Genomic DNA, 14,241 nt, shown 5'->3' with positions numbered 1-14,241 from the left:
ATGGAAACACAAAAGACCACGAATAGCAAAAGCAATCTTGAGAACGAAAAACGGAGCTGGAGGAATCAGGCTCCTTGACTTCAGACAATACTACAAAGCTACAGTAATCAAGACAGTATGGTACTGGCACAAAAACAGAAATATAGATCAATGGAACAGGATAGAAAGCCCAGAGATAAACCCACATACATGTGGTCACCTTTTCTTTGGTAAAGGAGGCAGGGATGTACAGTGAAAATAGGACAGCCTCTTCAATAAGTGGTGCTTGGAAAACTGGACAGGTACATGTAAAAGTATGAGATTAGAACACTCCCTAAAACCATACACAAAAATAAACTCAAAATGGATTAAAGATTTAAATGTAAGGCCAGAAACTATCAAACTCTTAGAGGAAAACATAGGCAAACACTCTGAAATAAATTACAGCAAGATACTTTTTGACCCACCTTCTAGAGAAATGGAAATAAAAAGAAAAATAAACAAATGGGACCTAATGAAACTTAAAAGATTTTGCACAGCAAAGGAAACCATAAACAAGACCAAAAGATAAATCTCAGAATGGGAGAAAATATTTGCAAATGAAGCAAGTGACAAACGATTAATCTCCAAAACTTAAAAGCAGCTCATGCAGCTCAATAAGAAAAAAACAAACAACCCAATCCAAAAATGGGCTTAAATAGACATTTCTTCAAAGAAGGTATACAGATTGCCAACAAACACATGAAAGAATGCTCAACATCATTAATCATTAGAGAAATGCAAATCAAATCTACAATGAGATATCATCTCACACCAGTCAGAATGGCCATCATCAAAAAATCTACAAACAATAAATGCTGGAGAGGGTGTGGAGAAAAGGGAACACTCTTGCACTGCTGGTGGGAATGTGAATTGGTATAGCCACTATGGAGAACAGTATGGAGGTTCCTTAAAAATCTACAAATAGAACTACCATATAACCCAGCAATCTCACTACTGGGCATATGCCCTGAGAAAACCATAATTCAAGCAGAGTCATGCACCACAATGTTCATTGCAGCTCTATTTACAATAGCCAAGTGATAGAAGCAACCTAAGTGTCCATGATCAGGTGAATGCATAAAGAAGATGTGGCACATATATACAATGGAATATTACTCAGCCATAAAAAAAACGAAATTGAGTTATTTTTAGGTGTTGGATGGACCTAGAGTCTGTCATACAGAGTGAAGTAAGTCAGAAAGAGAAAGACAAATACCGTATGCTAACACATATATATGGAATCTAAGAAAAAAAAATGTCATGAAGAACCTAGTGATAAGACAGGAATAAACACACAGACCTACTAGAGAATGAACTTGAGGATATGGGAGGGGAAAGGGTAAGATGTGACAAAGTGAGAGAGTGGCATGGACATATATACACTACGAAACGTAAAATAAATAGCTAGTGGGAAGCAGCCACAAGAGGGAAGAGATATGGGTACATATGTATATGTATAACTGATTCACTTTGTTATAAAGCAGAAACTAACACACCATTGTAAAGCAATTATACTCCAATAAAGATGTAATAAAAAAACAAAAAGGCAAGCTAGTGCTCACTTCGGCAGCACATACACTAAAATTGGAATGAGGGCTTCCCTGGTGGTGCAGTTGTTAAGAATCTGCCTGCCAATGCAGGGGATACGGGTTTGAACCCTTGTACGGGAAGATCCCACATGATGTGGAGCAGCTGAGCCGTGTGCCACAACTACTGAGCCTGAGCTCTAGAGCCCGTGAGCCACGGCTACTGAAGCCCGTAAGCCTAGAGCCCATTGTCTGCAACAAGAGAAGCCACCACAATGAGAAACCCATGCACCACAACGAAGAGTAGCCCCCTCTCGCCACAACTAGAGAAAACCAGCATGCAGCAACGGAAACTCAACACAGCCTAAATAAATAAATAAACAAATAAATAAATTTATTAAAAGATAAATAAATAAAATAAAATTGCAATGATACAGAGAAGATTAGCATGGCCCCTACACAAGGATGATGCACAAATTCATGAAGTGTTCCATATTTTTCTGGGAATGTAAACTGGTACAAACATTATGGAGAACAGCATGGAAGTTCCTTAAAATACTAATACATAATACATATACATAATACATAATACATATGTGGCACATATGTACAGTGGAATATTACTCAGCCATAAAAAGAAAGGAAATTGAGTTATTTGTAGTGTGGTGGTTGGACCTAGAGACTGTCCTACAGAGTGAAGTCACAAAGAGAAAAACAAATACCACATTCTAGCAGAAATATATGGAATCTAAAAAAAAAAAAAAAGAAATAAAATGGTTCTGAAGATCCTAAGGGCAGGACAGAAATAAAGAAACAGACATAGAGAATGGAATTGAGGACCCGGGGAGTGGTAAGGGTAAGCTGGGATGAAGTGAGAGAGTGGCATGGACATATATACACTACCAAATGTAAAATAGATAGCAAGTGCGAAGCAGCTGCATAGCACAGGGAGATCAGCTCAGTGCTTTGTGACCACCTAGAGGGGTGGGATAGGGAGGGTGGGAGGGAGATGCAAGAGGGAGGCGATATGGGGATATATGTATACATATAGCTGGTTCTGTTTGTTATACAGCAGAAACTAACACAACATTGTAAAGCAATTATACTCTGATAAAGAGGTTAAAAAAATTGATAAACCTGATAAACTGATAAACAAAGTAATAAACCTTTAGGGAGCCTCATCAAGAAGAAAAGAGAGAGCACCCAAATAAACAAAGTAATAAATGAAAAAAGAGAAACAACAAATATCACAATGATGCAAAAAGTCATATAAGAACACTGTGAAGAATTATTTGATAACAAACTGGAAAACCTAGAAGAAATGGACAAATTTCTAGGAACATACAACCTGCCAAGATCGTATCAGGAAGAAATAGACAATCTGAAGAGAATTATCACTAGCTGTGAAATTGAATTTGTAATTAAAAAAAAAAAAAAAACCTCCCCTCAAACAAAAGTCCAGGACTAGATGGGCTTTAAAGGAGAACTCTACCAAACATGTAAAGAGGAGCTAATACCTATCCTTTTTGAACTAACCCCCCCAAAAATTGAAAGGGACAAAACACTCTGAAATTTATTCTATGAGGCTCCAATTGCCTTGATACCAAAACCAAAGGCACTAAAAAAAAAGAAAATTACAGGCCAATACTTCTGATGAATGCAGATACAAAAATCCTCAATAAAATATTAGCAAACTGAATTTAACAGCACCATTTGCACTAGGATTTATTTCAAAAATGAAAGGACAATTTAATATTTGCAAGTTAACCAATGTAATATAAAAGGAAGGATAAAAATCACATGATCTTGTTAATAAACAAAATTCAACATCCATTCATGGTAAAAACTCTCAGCAAGGGGACATATCTCAAAATAATAAAGGCCATTTATGACAAACTCACAACTAACATCATACACAATGATGACAAACAAAAAGCCTTTCCTCTACAATCAGGAACAAGACAAGGGTGCCTACTCTCACCACTTCTACTTAACATAGTATTGGAAATTCTGGCCATAGCAATCAGACGAAAAAGAATAAAAGGTATCCAAATTGGAAGAAAATAATTAAACTCTTACTTTCTGCAGATGACATGATACTATGAATATATGTAGAAAACCTTAAAGTCTTGACCAAAAACTGTTAGAACTAATAAGTGAAATCAGTATTTACAGCATACAAAATTAATATATATGAATCTGTTGCATTTCCATATATGAACAATGAACTATTAGAAAGAAAAAGCAAGAAAAATTTCCCATTTAAAAATGCATCACAGGGCTTCCCTGGTGGTGCAGTGGTTGAGAGTCCGCCTGCTGATGCAGGGGACACGGGTTCATGCCCTGGGCCGGGAAGATCCTACATGCCGTGGAGAGGCTGGGCCCATGAGCCGTGGCCACTGAGCCTGAGCATCCGGAGCCTGTGCTCCGCAATGGGAGAGGCCACAACAGCGAGAGGCCCGCATACCACACACACAAAAGAAAAGCATCACAAAGAATAAAATGCCTAGGAATAAACTTATACAAAGAGGTGAAGGACCTATACTCTGAAAAGTATAAAACATTGATGAAGGAGTTTGAAAATGATACAAAGAAATAAAAGTTATCCCATGTTAATAAATTGGAAAAATTCATATTGTTAAAATGTCCATACTACCCAAAGCAATCTAAAGATTCAGTGCAATCCGTACCAAAATATCCATGACATTTTTCTCAGAACTAGAACAAATAATCCCAACACTTTGTACGAAACCACAAAAATCCTGAATTGCCAAAGCAATCTGGTGAAAAAAGAACAAAATTGGAGGTATAAACGTTCCAGGCTTCAGACTATACTACTAAGCTACAGTAATCAAAACAGCATGGTACTAGCATAAAAACAGATACATAGATCAATGGAACAGAACAGAGAGCTCAGAAATAAACCCACATACATATGGTCACCTTATCTTTGATAAAGGAGGCAAGAATATTCAATGGAGAAAAGACAGTCTCTTCATTAAGTGGTGCTGGGAAAACTGGACAACTACATGTGAAAGAATGAAATTAGAACATTCTCTAACACCATATATAAAAATAAACTCAAGATAGATTAAAGACCCAAATGTAAGACTGGATATTATAAAACGTCTAGAGGAAAACATAAGCAGAGCACTCTTTGACATAAATTGTAGCAATATTTTTGTGATCTGTCTCCTAAGGCAAAAGAAATAAGAACAAATTAAACAAATGGGATCTAATTAAACTTAAAAGGTTTTGCACAGAGAAGGAAACCATTGACAAAACAAAAAGACAACCTACTGAATGGGAGAAAATATTTGCAAATGATATGACCAATAAGGGGTTAATATCAAAAAATATAAACAGCTCATACAATGTGTCATCAAAAAGCAAACAACCTGATTAAAAAATGGGCAGAAGTGCTGAATAGACATTTTTCTGAAGAAGACATACAGACATCTCATACAATGAGATAAAACTACACACCTATCAGAATGCCTATCATCAAAAAGTCTACAAATAACTAGCATTAGTACACTGTTTGTGGAAATGTAAATTGGTGCAGCCACTGTGGAAAACAGTATGGAGGTTTCTCAAAATAAATAAATAAATAAAAAGAAAAGAAAAACACACTAAAAATAGCAATACCATGTGATGCAGAATTTCATCCCTGCACATATATCCAACGAAAATAAAAAAACATTAATTTGAAGAGTTTTATGTACCCCAATGTTCCTAGCAGCATTATCTACAATTGACAAGATATGGAAGCAACCTTAGCATTCATCAATAGATGAATGGGCAAAGAAAATGTGGTATAAATATATATACAATGGAATATTAGTCATAAAATAGAATGAAATTTTGCTATTTACAACAACATGAATGGACTTGGAGGGTATTATGTTTAGTGAAAAAAGTCAGACAGAGAAAGACAAACACTATATGATATCCCTTATATATGGATCTAAAAAATAAAACAAAGTAGTTTTAAAAAACTGACTCAGATATAGAGAACAAACTAGTGGTTCCCAATGGGGAGGGAAAGGGGAGAAGGGCAAGATAGGGGTAGAGGATTAAGAGATACAAAGTACTATGTATAAAATAAATAAGCTACTAGGATATATTGTACAGCACAGGGAAATACAACCATTGTTTTGTACTAACTTTATATGGATTATAATCTATAGGGATATTGAATCACTATGTTGTACACATGAAATTAATAAACTATTGTAATCAACTTAAATTTTTTTTTTTTTTTTTGCTTATGATGACCATTTTAATCACAAGGTGTTAATGTATAGATTAACATAAACTTCAGATGTCACAGAAACAGTTCCACAAAATTCAGAAAAAACCGGTATCAGTGAAACTGGAGCAAGCATTTTGGAGACTTCAATGCACTGGATGGAATTCTTCAAGAATTTTACCATAAGTTTTCTTATTTTTTTCAGGAAAATCCTCTGGATGTGACTTTACATATGCAAACATATCATGGTCCCTCAGAGCACACATACAGTCTTGACGTTTTAAAAGATAATATCCAACAAAAATAATGGAAGTAACATATAGAAGCTGGCGATGCAAACCGGCCGACGCCACCGGCCGCCGCCAGATCGCGTTATCAATCAGACCGGAGCAGTAACCCAAGAAGCCGACGTAGAAGAGCCACGGGTCGGTTAGCTTGGGCGGCGGCAGGCTCCGGGCCTCATTCGGCAGGAACTGTAAGGGCACTCGGCCCGGCTGGCCGTTCATCATGGTGAGGCCGTTCCCACTTGAGACCTGGCCTCTGACCTCCAACTACAAAGAAAATCACCAGGACCAGGGCCGGGACCCAAGCCACGAGCTTTCACCTCCGAGCGTGCGTGGTGCTGAAGGGCCTCTTAAATTTAAACTAAAAAGTTTGGCATATAAAGGACCTAACAGGGTTTTGTCACATATCCAGTGCAGGTGGTCTCATCATATTGCTCTCTCAAACTGTTTCTCTCTGGAAAACTGCTCCCACTGTGGGAATAGTGGGCAGATCATACATTCCAATTACAGGTGAGGGTTTGAGGTACCTCTGATGACCTGGGTCTTACTTGCAGGCAACTGGCGGCCAGATCTTCTCAATGACCTCCTCTCACAATTGAATAGAGGATCATCTATATATTTAACAAATATTTATTGAAATATTATGCAATAAGGATGTATGTTTCTCATATCTATTACCTCACTCCAGAATATTGAATTCTTTGGTTTTCTTTCACAATGCTTTACATATTCATCATGCATTTCCAGGCATAGACTGTTTAAAAAACTCTATGTTTTGTCTGGGAAATACCTCAACCTTATCCCCATTAGCTCCACACTTATAAGTTGTTACCTATGGTGGTCATTTTGGTTTCCTGACCAGTTTGATTTTCTCTGTTATGAAGCATTTTTAATTTTTTATCTAAATCTTAAGAGAATGTCTTCCCTCTCACTGCAGCCCCAAATTTGGGTTAGTCTTGTAAAACCAGTATGTTATGATTGCGTGGGTTTTCTGTTTTTAATTTGTGTGCCTCTTTTCTTTCCACAGTTAAAAGAGTTTAAAAATTACCTCCAAAGTGAATGAAGCAAGTCTTTCAAGATTTAAGTGCATAACAAGGGATCTTTAAGATAAGCTGCTTCATATATTGGTATGTAGTTCAGGCCTCATGATATTTGAGAAAAATCTATTTACAGACTTATATCTCAAAAATGCAATCATCAAGAAAATTTTTGTAGAGAAAAAGAGTTATGAAATCTCTGGGTAGCTCAGCATTTAGTGATCTTTTATATTTAAAAGATTATTTACTTTAAGAGTGTTACATATTTTACGATTAGATGCCCTGTTAATTAATGCCAATTTTATCTTGCCTTTATACACAGTAATTTGTTATTTATGGATATGATTAAACAATTTTTCTAGAAAATATTCAACCAAATGGTCAATTATGTCAATGACATGTGCAAGCCTGTTGGTTGGAAATAAATTAATTTCTAATGCATCAGAGTAATAAATAAAGGACAAGGCAATGAATAGAGAATGACTTAGCAGGTTTCATAATGGTAGGGCTTAGTATAGGTAGGCTAAAATATACAAGGAGCACACAAGTTTGGTATGTCAAAGGAATAGAAAGACAGGTAGTTTACCAGTAAACAAGTTGCTTCAACTCTCTATGTCACATAACAAATACCTATTACACCTAATATCTCATAGTTTCTATAAATCAGGAGCTCTGGAAATGCTTATCTGGTCTTCTGTTAGACTTCAATAATGGTCTTGACTAGGACTGAGTTCTTACCTGAAGACTCAATTGGGGAACTTCCTCTTAACAAGCCCACTCGCCTTGTTGGCAGATTTCGTATTCTTGAAGCTGTAGGAGTTGTTGCAGCTTGCTTCTTCAAAGCCACCAAGGATGAAAAGACTTTAGAGTGAGTCTGCTATCATGATGGAAACTTATTTGACATAACTTATTCAGAAAACTAATATTCTATCACTCTTTTTTGTCATATTCTATTGGTTAGAAGGAAGTCAGCAACCCTGCCAACCCTCGAGGACAGGGGATTATACATCATGGGGAGGTTGAGACCATGGAGGCCACCCAATATCTCCCTGCCACAGAGGGGGTGCAAAATATGATCTTTTTGAAGAAATTATTAGAGGGATATGTTGAGCTGTGTTAGCAATAATAAAATGTTTTTTCTGCATTTTAAGAAGATTGCAAGCTTTTGGCAGGTTACTGGCACAATCTGATTTACCTTTTAAAAGATAACTTTGGGATGTGTAAAATTGATTACTGGACAGTTCGCTATAACTCCTCCCTTCAAATGATGAGAAAAAGCAATTTCTGTTTCAATTATTGGAGTACTTACACAAAGGCAAGCATGGAGGAATCTCATGAGTAATGAATGCTTAATATGAGTCAGACACTCTTTTATTTAGTGTCCACAATAGCTCCACAAACTATATACTATTATACTCATTAAGTGGAAGGAAATTGGAACAGGCAAAAAATATTTTGCCTGGAATTATAGGGCTAGTAACTACCCATGCCTAGGTTTAAATATGGATCCATAGTTTTCCCACTTGAGCCATGCTCTTCCCAGTGAACTGAGATTGTTTGTTTGTTCTTAAGTAAACATTGTATATAGTTAAGGTGTACAATTTAATGAGTTGATGTACATATACATAGTGAAATGATTACTACAGTCAAGCTAATCAATGTGTCTTTTCCTCACACAGTTACCATTTTTGTGTGTGATGAGAACACCTGAAATCTACTCTTAGCATATTTCCAGTATTCAGTACAGTAGTATTAACTATAATCATCCTGCTGTATATTAGATGTATAGGCTTATTCATCCTACATTACAGCAACTTTGTACGTTTTGACCAGCATGTCTCCATTTCCTCCATCTCTCCACCCTTGGCAACCACCCTTCTCCTATCTGCTTCTATGTATTCGACTTTTTTATATTCTACATATAAGGGAGATAATGCAGTTTTTTTCTTTCTGTGGCTTATTTCAATAAGGATAATTTCTTCCAGTTTAATCCATGTTGTTGCAAGTGACAGGAGCTCCTTTTTTAAGGCTGAACAATATTCCATTTTATATATATACACTGTATCTTCTTTATCCATTCATCCATCCACAGACACTTAGACTGTTTCCGTATCTTGGCTATTGTGAATAATGCACAGTGAACATGGGAGTGCGGAAATCTCTTTGATGCACTGGTTTTATTTCCTTTAGGTATACACCCAGAAAAGGGATTGCTGGATTATACGGTCATTCTAATTTTCGCTTTCTGATGAAACTCCATACTGTTTTTTTGTAAAGGCTGTCACCATTTTACGTTCCCAGCAACAGTGTACAAGGGTTCCGTATATTCCACATCCTCACCAACACGTTTTTTTTTTCCTTTTTACAAAAGAATCAAGCAAGTTAATCCCAGTTAGCCTTCGGAACTTTCACAATGCAATGTTTCTACCTCCTCAAAAGCTGAGAAACAGAGAGAACGTTTCTGAGAAATACTGGACAGTCTTAAGTGCATAATTGTACCATCATGTCCAGTTTCCTTCAAATAGTATTGGAATTTTTATTGGAACTTTTTAAAAGTTGACCATAAACTTCAATGATCCTGAGCCTATTTCAGTCACACCATCTTGCTAACTGAAGACATTCAATAGATATTGGATATGGTAACTTTTCAAAATTATACTTTGAATAATTTTAGCAATATTCAGGTACATGTTAGGTCACCTATCATATTGTACTACTTTTAAAAAATAAAATTTGTGTGGAAATATTTTATTCCAATTTTGCAACAATGAGCTTAGTATCACAGAATCATGACAAAGAAAAGCAATTTAGGAGTTTTTTAATGACACTCTTTAGAGTATCATAAATACAATTTTTAAGAATTCATAAGAAATGTATGCATATTTGGACTCCTTTTTTAACATTAATATATTTTTAAGAGAATTGTTAGTGCAATTATCTTACATACACACAAATTGTTGTATATAATCAGTATAATGAGAATGATAATTACTAATATTTATTGAGATTTTATTATGTGAGATATTGTGCTAATCATTTTTCATGTATTATATTATTAAATTCTCATAGCCACTACAGGAATGAGTTACCATTATTTTTAAGTTGTTTAAATAAGTCTGCCTAGAACATACAGCTAGTCAAAGGTTGAGATGAAGCATTGCTGAGTTTCCTAAGCACTATGCATGCAGCATCTATATAGTATTCAAGAAGCATCAGTAATAGTATAAGCAAAGGATTATTTCTATAAACTTTCTTTGACTTAGGGCTCTGTCCTGTTTGAGAAAAGTATACTTAGGAGCTCTCAGCACTTTACGTAGAAAAGACCAAGGACAGCCTGCTTGGTATATGGTTAGTATCTTCTCCCCCAGCTGCCGGAAGCAGACACAACTAATCTTGTTCACCCTGAGCCAGGATGGAGTCTTAAACTCCTTTTGAATACAATGATTTGAGTCTCAATCACTACACCAGATCAGTGTTGGCAAATGCAAGAGAATACATTGGCCATCCTTGGACTACATTGTAACTAAGCATAGCTTCTCCTGTATCAGCGCAAAGCTATTGCAATCAGAGGAACTGATAAAACTTACAGAAACATCCCAGAAACTCTCTATGAACGTGATAAGTGTCAGTGGGGGCATGAAGGTCCGTTATCTTCTCCACGTCTCTCATGCTAATCTTCTCTTATACATGTGGAAATTGTTGCATATAGCAGATACAACTGACAAAAGGCAATCTGATATTTTTTTTCAGCTAGAGTTCAGAAGCAAAGTGACTTAAACTTGGAAAAGAATTTAAAACAACCTACAGCAATATAATTCATATTTTTACCCTTGGGGAAAGTGATATTTCAAATGTCTAGTCAACAATTAAGCTATTTGTAACTCCTCCGTTTGCCTATATATTATCAAACAACACACAGGAATCATTTTTGTAGGTGTTCACGTTTCCCTGTATTTCAATATTTAAATATTTTTAATGTAAAATCTACTAACAATTTTTCAACATGTTTATAAAAATTTACATGCTATAATTTGGATATCTCTTTTTATTTTTAGGAAGTACATGTCATATCTTAATTTTTTTAAAAAATCAAGTGCCAAATAATAATTTTATTCAACTTAATGTAATGTAATTGTTTTTAATTCAACAAATATTTACCGAATTTTTACTGCATTTAAAATATCAGGTACTAGACAACTTGAAATGATAGAATTTAAGTTAATCATTTTAAAATGCTAATTAATTCTTCTACCTCTTAAGTGAACCCAACAACTAAATGCTGTTATTTTCTTCTGTCTTCAGTTAAGCAACCTGTCAGAAAGGCATAGGATTTCTGTGTAATACTAAGCTATAGTAATCTGAAAGGACACAAACATACAGAGAGATGAGAGCTCTGAAAATGAGTTTCTTTCATCCAACACAAGTGATGCTAAATACCAGCATTAAGTTTCAATCTATATAACAGATTTTTTTTTTTACTTTGGACTGCAAATTTCTATCTAATGGAATAATCTTTATTTCCATTATAAGCTTAAGCTTATAAAATCTCTCTGGTCAAAGAACTTGCTACAAAAGATTGCCATTGCTTAGTGCCATGTGCCCTCAAGTGCTTGGCTTATGAAATGCATGGCTTGAAGTCAACCAATCAAATACATGTCATGAGGTCACATTCTAATACAAAACATTAAAAGTCACAATCCAATTATATTTGTTATAGTCTACATGTATAGATATATAGATATATGGAAGAGAATGTTGTGTTTTATAGATGTAGAACTATGTAGTACATATTTATATAACAGTTTTATGTAAACATATGTCTGTATATATATATATTAGTATATATATATATATATATATAATACAGCTATATGCACACACATATATTCAAGAGAATACTTTCTGTGATACAGATAACATATATCACAGCCAAAGATTTTAAATAACATTTGAATAACTTTGAAAGTTTTCGTAATTGAAAACCACCTGATGGACAGAGATAGGTCACCCCATCACTGGTTTCTGTTTCTATGGACCAAACACAATGTCAATGGTTTATGGAAACCCATTCTAAGAACACTTTCAATTTTACTGATTCAACTTTTTAACACAATCTAAATCAATAAAAGGAGCTTGATAATGTGGTATAAAAAACACTATAGAGTCACTCTAATTTGATCAATAAGACTATAAATTTAAAAATATAGCAGTGCTCATTTTCTTCCCTTCAGAAATAGGAAACTCTTCAGAATAGTTTATTATCTGTTGGTTACTTTCATTATCTGTCTTAAATCCAAGTTATACTTAAGAATTAAATAACTATATTGAATTTGTACTTTCCATTTTGCTCTTTATTTAGAACAAGAAAAATATCTGAGTCACACTGCATTCAAGCTATCTTGAGAGGAGAAACCTGTTAATAATTAGTCTGCATTTTTGTCTCAAACATACATAATACATTTAACAGATAAAAAATTAAGTTCAAAGAGGTTAAGTTACTTGAGATCCCAGAGATAAAATCCTGCTGAGAGCAGTATTCCTGGTCTACCTCCATAAGTTTAAAATTACTCTCTGTTTAAACTGGCTTTTCATCGTTAACTGTAATATCTTGTGAAAAAGAAAAAGACCATTATCAGAGAATGTTTTTTATGACAAAAATCTCCTTGTGATGGAAATATCCGCAATCGATTTGCATGTGTGAAGGCTGGAGCTTGTGAATGAAGATAATGCATTCCGCGTTTTTTTTGTTTTTTGTTTTTTTCAATCCCAGTCTCCTGAAGTGAAAGAGTAAGTGTGCTGTTTTTAAGAATGTGGATGTAGCTGGATTCAAGTCGTGCTTTTGTAACTTTTTAGTACTGAGATCTTCGATTAGTTACCTACACTGACTCTCAATATCCTGACCTGCAAATTACAACAATCCATAAAGCCTGGTTTATAGACTGTTTTAATTATTAAGTGTAAAGTGCTTAGCATAATAGCTACATATTGTAAGTGTTCAGCTGTCAGTTATTTTATTGTTGTTGTGTTTGGTGATTTCCCATCAGTAAACCTTGGATGGACATTTATATGTAGTCAGCTTCTTTTATTGCTCTCTCTATATCCTAAGACTTTGAGACACCAATCAATAGCTAGAGGCTAGCATTAGAATAATGAAATAAAGAAACAAATCAATATTACTTTATAACAAACAGAAAAAAAGACCCAATGGTTACTATTGGCACACACAAGAGGACAAAGACTGGATCAACTAAGGTTTCTACTCTGTGAATTCTAAACTGTGACATTTAACGATTTGAAGAAAATGATGGCAATAGCTATTAGCCACACCTATATTTTAAAAATGCAGGTAATTGGCCATTCCCATTCTAAAAATTAATGTAAAATAGGAAAACTCAAAGATTAGTCATACAAGTTATTCTAAATTATAGCTAATTATATTCCTAAATCATTTGTTCAGTCATCTGTAGCTAAACTGCTAAAGTACAGTTTTCAATAAAAATGGGAGTGTTGACTTATTTTAATTAATGAAATAGATTTAAAAATCTCCTCCCCCAAATTTAAGTCACATCCACAAATAGACGTATATTACAGTAAGTTCCCTACATATGAACCTTCAAGTTGCGAACTTTCAAAGATGCAAATGTGCATTCCATCAACATCAGGCGTGAGTGAAATTGCAGCTTGCCCTCCATCTCCTGTTGCTGACGATCCTTCAGCTCTACCATCTCCCACCTGCTCTCCCTCCTCCAGTCAGTAACTCTTCTTGCCTGTTCACTGGATGCCAGCCCCTGTACGCCAGCTGTTGTGCTGTACTACTGTGCTTTTCAAGGTACTGTACTGTAAGATTAAAAATGTTTTACTTTTTGTGTTTTTTTTAATGTATTATTTGTGTGTAAAGTACTGTAAACCTATTACAGTACAGTACTATATAGCTGATTGTGTTAGCTGGGTGTCTAGGCTAACTTTGCTGGACTTACGAACAAATTGGACTTACGAACACACTCTTGGAACAGAACTCATTCATATGTAGGGGATTAGCACTAATGTATTAGAGTGACAAAAAATTATTCCTTATGACAATAATGAGCCACATTCTAATACATCTTACATTTCTCTAGAGT

At 35.0% G+C, this 14,241-nt stretch overlaps 1 protein-coding gene and 1 non-coding gene across 2 annotated transcripts; one reads left to right on the top strand and one right to left on the bottom strand.

Annotated features, from left to right (window-relative positions):
• The first annotated feature begins 1,941 nt into the window (after positions 1-1,941).
• On the top strand, positions 1,942-2,047 carry LOC116763822. Its single transcript, XR_004352637.1, has one exon. It is a non-coding gene; the product is annotated as a U6 spliceosomal RNA (small nuclear RNA).
• Positions 2,048-5,814: 3,767 nt separating this feature from the next.
• LOC116763580 (NADH dehydrogenase [ubiquinone] 1 subunit C2-like) lies at positions 5,815-6,402 on the bottom strand. The gene has a single exon (XM_032651503.1). It carries the CDS (start codon positions 6,306-6,308, stop codon positions 5,946-5,948), a length of 363 nt encoding a protein of 120 aa, XP_032507394.1. The 5' UTR covers positions 6,309-6,402; the 3' UTR covers positions 5,815-5,945.
• Positions 6,403-14,241: the final 7,839 nt, after the last annotated feature.

This window comes from Phocoena sinus, chromosome 12 (assembly GCF_008692025.1).
Source record: "Phocoena sinus isolate mPhoSin1 chromosome 12, mPhoSin1.pri, whole genome shotgun sequence".
Taxonomy (NCBI): domain Eukaryota; kingdom Metazoa; phylum Chordata; class Mammalia; order Artiodactyla; family Phocoenidae; genus Phocoena; species Phocoena sinus.
The sequence above is the reverse complement of the archived record's forward strand: the minus strand, read 5'-3'. Positions and strand labels throughout refer to the sequence as shown.